Source organism: Limulus polyphemus, unplaced genomic scaffold (genome assembly GCF_000517525.1).
Source record: "Limulus polyphemus unplaced genomic scaffold, Limulus_polyphemus-2.1.2 Scaffold1631, whole genome shotgun sequence".
NCBI classification, from domain to species: Eukaryota; Metazoa; Arthropoda; class Merostomata; order Xiphosura; family Limulidae; genus Limulus; species Limulus polyphemus.
In genome coordinates this window covers 240,145-248,012 of record NW_013667241.1, presented here as the reverse complement: position 1 = coordinate 248,012, position 7,868 = coordinate 240,145, and the positions used below count along the sequence as shown (strand labels likewise).

At 31.7% G+C, this 7,868-nt stretch overlaps 1 protein-coding gene across 1 annotated transcript in view; it reads right to left on the bottom strand.

Annotated features, from left to right (window-relative positions):
- The window catches only part of LOC106464370 (copine-8-like), a 55,801-nt gene that overhangs the window by 9,958 nt on the left and 37,975 nt on the right, over window positions 1-7,868 (bottom strand). Inside the window, exons 5-7 of the mRNA XM_013924507.2 lie at window positions 3,400-3,476; window positions 1,690-1,721; window positions 693-721 (exon numbers count right to left, since the gene is read on the bottom strand). Of these exons, the coding sequence (XP_013779961.1) occupies window positions 693-721; window positions 1,690-1,721; window positions 3,400-3,476 (138 nt within the window). The remainder of the gene's footprint in view (window positions 1-692; window positions 722-1,689; window positions 1,722-3,399; window positions 3,477-7,868) is intronic.

Sequence of the window (7,868 nt, the reverse complement as noted above, 5' to 3'; positions counted from 1 at the left end):
AACTGTGGCTTCATGACACTGTTTATTAGTTATGGTAAAACTGTGGCTTTATGACACTGTTTATTAGTTAACATTTTACTTTGAACTTGTAGGTTATAACAAGCTTCACTGTACTATTACAACAATGGTAAAACTATGGCTTCATGACACTGTTTATTAGTTATGATAAAACTGTGGCTTCATGACACTGTTTATTAGTTATGGTAAAACTGTGGCTTTATGACACTGTTTATTAGTTAACATTTTACTTTGAACTTGGAGATTATAACAAGCTTCACTGTACTATTACAACAATGGTAAAACTGAGGCTTCATGACATTGTTTATAGTTAACATTTTACTTTGAACTTGGAGGTAATAACAAGCTTCAGTGTGTTGTTACAACAATGGTAGAACTGAGGCTTCATGACATTGTTTATAATTAATGCTTTAGTTGTATTATTATAAGGTTCTTTTTATTTTATATTACTTCTTTCCAAGTCATCAGTACCTTGACATCTAATTAAAAGTTCTAGTTAATACCATGTTTAACTTAATTCCAACTTGAAGGATTTTCGTTGAACACCACCAAATTTCTTTACTTTACCTGATGAAAAGTTCTATCCAACAACAACCAACAGTAACTGGTAATTCTGGACTGTTTGAGTGAACTTACCAAATTCTGAACATAATACTAGGTGAACATGTGCCTACCTTACAGGATCCCACTTCTTCAGATACCACTGTTAAAAAATAAGTTGTTTCATAAATCAAATCTTAATACAAAAACTGTTGTATTTTAATACTGTCAAACTAAGATTCATGGGTGATTCAATTCAAATACAATAAACTTACATTCCAAAACTCTAATATTTATATATTATGAAGTTTAAATACAAGATAAAATAATTGGGAATTTAGTGCATTCATTTTGTTGTTGTTAATCACAAAGCTACTCAATGTTCTATTTGTGCTGTGTCCAGCATGGGTATCAAATCCCAATTTTTTATCATTATAAGTCCAGAGTCTTACAGCTAATCCACTCCAGAATGAAAAATTTAGGAAAAAAAAATATTATGTTTTTTATATATATATAAAAAATATGAATCAATTCAAATAACCTTTTAATGCTATAATCCACATATGTTTGTAAAAAACGTTATTTTAATATAAAACAATGTTTTCAATAATACAAAGAAGTTAAAAAATTTTCCTTCCGCTGAATGCAGTTTCTAATTTCCACGATATAAATAATCAGCATTTAAAGACCTAAGTGACATTTATAGAAACTCAGAAGTATGATAACTTAGATGTAGCAAATCAAATACATACTTTACACATAGATTAAATAATAAATAATGAAGCTCCTTACTATGAATCATTATTTAAAACAAAAATCTTCAAATTCCCTTCTCATTCATTTATATGCAGACTTTTAAAAGTTTTAATCATTGTTCTTCTGTTACATTATCTTTAGTTTTTTTTTTGTGCTGCACAGTTTATGTACGTATATAACTATGTATTTATAACATACTGATAAGAAAAACATATACTTAAAGTTAAGAAATGAGGAAAAATATCAGTAGTTGATAATATAATGTTCAAGTTCCTTTATTTTATTTAAAACAAAAAGGATTCCTAAAATATATAGCTTTAATGAGATCAGTACATATACCATGTGATAACAACAGAAGTGTTTTAAATAACTTACCTATTATGTAGGATGGATGGTACCTTGTTCCCCTAAAATATTATTAAAAGGAACAGATTAAATAAAATATCACTTTCACTAAAACAAGCAAGTTTTTTCTAGATTGAATAAAATAGTTTAGTGTAAGAAAACAATTAAACCGTATTTCTGAGCTCAACAGTTAATATTTATAAGGAGAAAGAAAAACAATTAAACCTTATTCCTGAGCTCAACAGTTAATATTTATAAGAAGAAAGAAAAACAATTAAACCTTATTCCTGAGCTCAACAGTTAATATTTAGAAGGAGAAAGAAAAACAATTAAACCATATTATCAAGCTCAATGGTTAATACTTATAAGGAGAAAGAAAAACAGTTAAACCATATTATCAAGCTCAATGGTTAATATTTATAAGGAGAAAGAAAGAATATTTATAATAAGCACTTGTACACAATGTAATTTTCTGGTTCATTCATCTGCAAATGATTTCATCTTTTTCACATCATATACAGTTGCCAGTTACATCCCAAGTAATTTCACAGACAGCTTTGCACACTGTATACATCTTCTAACTGGATAGTGAACTTACATCCTCTAGCTTGTGGTGTGGTTGCTAGAAATTAACATGGTATTTGCAGGGCTGTCAATCTGTTTCTGCCATACTTAGTATGCATTTTAAAGGTTTCTACATATGTGCAGGTGCTTTATCTTCACAAAGGAAATCCTTATTGTAACCTGAGATGACATTTAACTTGCTTGTTTGTGTGAACTGTCGTTAAGGTACAAACAGAATAATATTGATTATGTCCCAATAATTAAACCACATTAAATAATTAACTACAAACTTTCACTTATTCTTTTTTTTAAAGCCGTAAGGAGAAAAATCATAATAGCTCTTTATCTATGGTCTTCAAAGATTACACAACATTACGGTCAATAAAAAAAATGTTTTTACCATTTAATCATGTCACATATTTGACATGGAGTGATCAAAAGAGCCTAGTTTCCTTGCCAGACAAACTGGTGTAAAAAATTACTACAGAAAGGTCTAGATCTCTAACAAATAACACCAAGAATAACTAAACAGCTTCCAAATGTTCAATCAACTTGTATTTATTTTTAGTTCATGGATATACATTAAGAAGTTGCTAATCCTAGATAAAGAAATCAATTTTCTTTTTGTTGCTCAGCATATTCATTGTCATTATCATAACTTTTGTTTGCTAGTTTTCTAATTACAATAAATTATACAACTTTATTATGTTGTATAAAACTGACATACTTCAAAATAATGTGTTAAATGTATCTTGTAAAATCAAGCACTACTTAAAGTATATCATGTTGTTGTTTGTTATTAAGCACAAAGCTACACAAAGGGCTATATGTGCTCTGCCCACCACGGGTATTGAAACCCGGTTTCTAGCAGTATAACTCCGCATACATGCCACCTGGGGCAAGTATATCATACTTAGGCAATTTAGCAAATTAGTATTATTTGTCCATGAAGAAGTAAAATTCTGTATAAATTACATATCGCTGATGAATACTAAATAAAATAATAAAATTCACATAATAATTCATAAAAAATGCCCATTATATTGATTCAGTACCATCATAAGCACACAGAAAACACAAAATAGGGAAATAAATTAATAAGAGAACTGTCGAACTATACAAAAGCATTGAGGAATTAGAGTCAACAATAAATTACAAGTAATTATAAATACTTACTGAAGATTTCTTCGAAACTGGGTTCCTTGACAAGACACTATTTCTCCTAAAGTGCATTCCATCTTACCTAAGAAGTCCTACAGCAAATATTAGAAAACAGAGGTACATATAAAACTGTCATTACTTAAAAAAATTTCTGATTCAACATATGCTTACAGAAGGTTCCTTTGAAAGCTAACATTCTCCATACCTCATAATGTACTTCTGATAGATACTCATCTCTCTGCAAAATAATTAGCTAGCATCACTGAAAAGTTTTTTTGTGAAGTCACTGAGAGATCTCTGACCCATGTACTGCACTAGTATATATTCCTAAACAACATCACACCATAACCTCACCACCACCACAAATGGGAACAGCACTCAGTGAGAGACTGCATTCATCTTTAGCAGGGAATACTCTACATCCAGTACTAGTAGTTATTAAGAAAGGTTCTTAAAAAAGAACTTCCTGCTTTCTGCCAAAGGTTGCAATGGCAGTAGAAATTTGGAGGATGCTCAGCCCCTCTACATAACCCAAAGAAGATAACCCTTTAGTGTTTGGTAGGTCACAGTGCACAGGTTACAACTTTTTACAGTTACATTCAAAAGTTAATTAAACTACTTTATTATCCATGTATACAAATAAATTTGGCATGAAAACATAGTTAATAAATCAAATTTTAATATAAGATTAAGATCTTATTTTATTAGGAAATATTTGAAAAAATCTTCAAGCTCTCCCATTATGAGAATTGTGACATTTGTTCTGGACCTTCCCTCTTTTTTAATCTCTTTACCCACCCCAATAAGTACAGAATTAGTGTACATTACTTATTATAATATAGTTAATACTCAATCAAAGCTAAATTCTTATAGCTTTCCACCTTATTTGTTTATGGAGTCATAAACTGGAACATCACATCCATTTGCCATGCCCATCTGTCACATCTTCTTTTCACAAGTTGCCAATAGTTCTATCTGATACTACATTATTTATAATCAACACAAAGCCAAAGTTTTAATTTATCAAATGACATATTACATTATGTTGTTTTCTGTACATGTAATTGTCTATTTCACTTCCAGTTCAAACTTTATTCCCATACAAAACATATTAATGAAATTAGCTGAATTTCTAAAGGCACTTATTGCAAAGTTAGAAAGCCAAAACATTATGATGGTTATAGGACATTATCTGCTTTTTACGTGTTATTATTTTGTGTTCTTAGGTGCATAATTTGATTAAATAACACAATATTAATTTAGTAGTACCATTATAATAAAAAATAGGCTTAAGTTTCCTTGATAGTCAACAGTAAAAAAACAAAGACCCACGTAAATACTATAATATTTTTTGTTTTTTTGTGTGTAAAAATTATAACCTTATTAGGCTAGATTAAATAAGATAATAATAAAAATTCTTCATGAGGTATGTTTGAGAGCAGCTTGTGCATTATGCAATTCAATACAGTAATGAGAACTTCATGTTCACCGAGTGATTTACAGCTTGTGTAGCAGGATTATTAGTTGGACATGGTTCAGAGGACAAAAAAGAAATATTATTTAGGAATAAATAGATGTATATTGTTATAAGCTTTAAGCAATTTAGGATAAACAATTGTGGTTTCCTGTCACAATTTACAGTCATTCCCAAAGAAAGAAGGAAATTTAAATTTATTTCCTAATTGTGAATGGTGGTTATGAGGTCAATCAAATCGACAAACCACATATAGAGTTATAGTACAGAAAATAACAGATGAAATATAGTTTTTCTTCAAAAAAAGTTCAATATTTATTTAGGAGGTTTTAGGAATTATGAAAATAAAATTTGAAAAATTTCAGATGAAGAAAAGTATTTTTAATCTTAACTTGAAAATTATTTTGCACTCAGAGCAGTTAACACTCTGACTCCAAATAAATACAAAGTTTTAATAACAATACCTAATTAAAAATTCTGATTTTTTGTCTACAAAACACTTTTAATGTTTACTGAAAGTTTGCCAAATTTCATGAAAATAAATTAAGTACTTATAATATGTATACCACTGTGGTTACAAGATCATTTAAGATACAAGAGCCCATTGCGATAGGTTTAAAGTGTTGCTAAAACACACATGTAAAGTCATACAGTATGTGTGTAAATGTTTGGCAATGAAACATATATGAGAAATGTTTAGAAGAATAAGACTGTTCAGCAATGAATCATCCAAGACATGTATCCCAAGAACTCAATACCCATTCTGCTTCTCACAACCATCAGGAATGGTCCAGTTCTTAGTATTGGGAATGACCTGTACTACTATGTTTACATCCTTACCATACTTTCTATCAATGGGTGTATCTACTTAATCTCATACCAGTGGGATTACACCAACCTGAAGGGAAACTCTCCTTATCAACCCCTCCCCCCAGCAGCTTGCCCTTTCCACTAGAAAAGGTTAGTAGGGAGAGAGGGAAGTGTCGAGGAAAACAATGAATTTTTGGTTTACACAAAGAGCCCTAGGGAAGTGCTACACAAGGAGGTTGTGCAAACCTCCTACTGATGGGTAAGTATGGTCTGATGTTTCTTAACAACATAAGCTAGCTTATTACACATTATTACATGCAGGGGTGAGAGGTCTTGCAACGGCTTGCCATTTGCACAAAAAACGTTATGCCAAGGCACTATCTTATTATTCTTTAGAGAAGTGTGTATGATGGTCTTAACCAGCTATTCTCAAATTTTAGGTTTTTTTATAACTAAATTGACTTTCACACATGAACTTACCTCTGAAATACTGAAAGTCTTTCCTTGTTGAGTTTGATCTCATACTGTAAACAAAACATGTGACTAAAAATTTTAAAATGTCTTTTATGCATTATAGAGCATGCTTCACTTATCCATAATTATCCATTCTCCCACCATCCATGTGACTTACTCTGCAAGCATCAAGGGATTTTACATAAGCTTTGCTTTCCACCATTTATATTTTGATGAAAGTTGCAGTCATGATGAAAATCCTGCTGCAAGGACTCAGAAAGGAAGGTATTTCAGAGATAGGTACCTGTTTTTAAACACACTTTAATTATAAAAATGTAAAACCTGAAATCAGGAAGACATTATAACTTTCCTATACTGAAAATATATTTCCAATAGGTACTTAACTCCCCTCACATATATTGCTATTCTCGTTCAGTGCTGCCCTCTATATACAAAATTTTTTCGCATGCCACAAATGTTGCATTTCAACTACCCCATGATTATCCTGGTTCCACAGCATCTCACATACAAATCATCATGCAACATAGCCTCCTGACACATGTGACTCCCTCTTCTCAATTCTACCAAACTATCACTTTGAGATTAGGCAGTGAGGTAGGAAGTGTTAAAGGAGATAAGCAACTATTGGAAATATATTTTCGGTACAGGAAAATTATAACTTCTGATATGGTACATCACCTCACATATATAGCAGAATCACACACTGAATAGGTGAAAGAATCAATGCAAGATACCTAAAGAACCATCCTTCGAGAGCGTTCAAAGAATACCCTATACTGGTGATCTTCTTAACCCTTTCCAGACAGATCATGCAACACCACAAATACACTGAAGCATCAGAACTGACATACAACAGCACAACTATACTGAAGTATCAGAGTTATCATACAACACCACAAATACATTGAAGCATCAGAACTGACATACAACAGCACAACTATACTGAAGTATCAGAGTTATCATACAACAGCACAAATACACTGATGTTTCAGAGTTGACATACAACAGCACAAATATACTGATGTATCAGAGTTGACATACAACAGCACAAATACACTGAAGTGTTAGAGTTGACATACAACAGCACAAATACACTGAAGAATCAGAGTTGACATACAACAGCACAAATACACTGATGTGTCAGAGTTGACATACAACACCACAAAGACACTGATGTGTCAGAGTTGACATACAACACCACAAATACACTGAAGTGTCAAACTTGACATACAACAGCACAAATACACTGATGTGTCAGAGTTGACATACAACAGCACAAATACACTGGTGTGTCAGAGTTGACATACAACAGCACAAATACACTGATGTGTCAGAGTTGAAATACAGCAGCACAAATACACTGATGTGTCAGAGTTGACATACAACAGCACAAATATACTGATGTATCAGAGTTGACATACAACAGCACAAATACACTGAAGTGTCAGAGTTGACATACAACAGCACAAATACACTGAAGTGTCAGAGTTGACATACAACAGCACAAATATACTGATGTGTCAGAGTTGACATACAACAGCACAAATACACTGATGTGTCAGAGCTGACATACAGCAGCACAAATACACTGATATGTCAGAGTTGACATACAGCAGCACAAATACACTGATGTGTCAGAGTTGACATACAACAGCACAAATACACTGATGTGTCAGAGTTGACATACAACAGCATAAATACACTGATGTGTTAGAATTGACATACA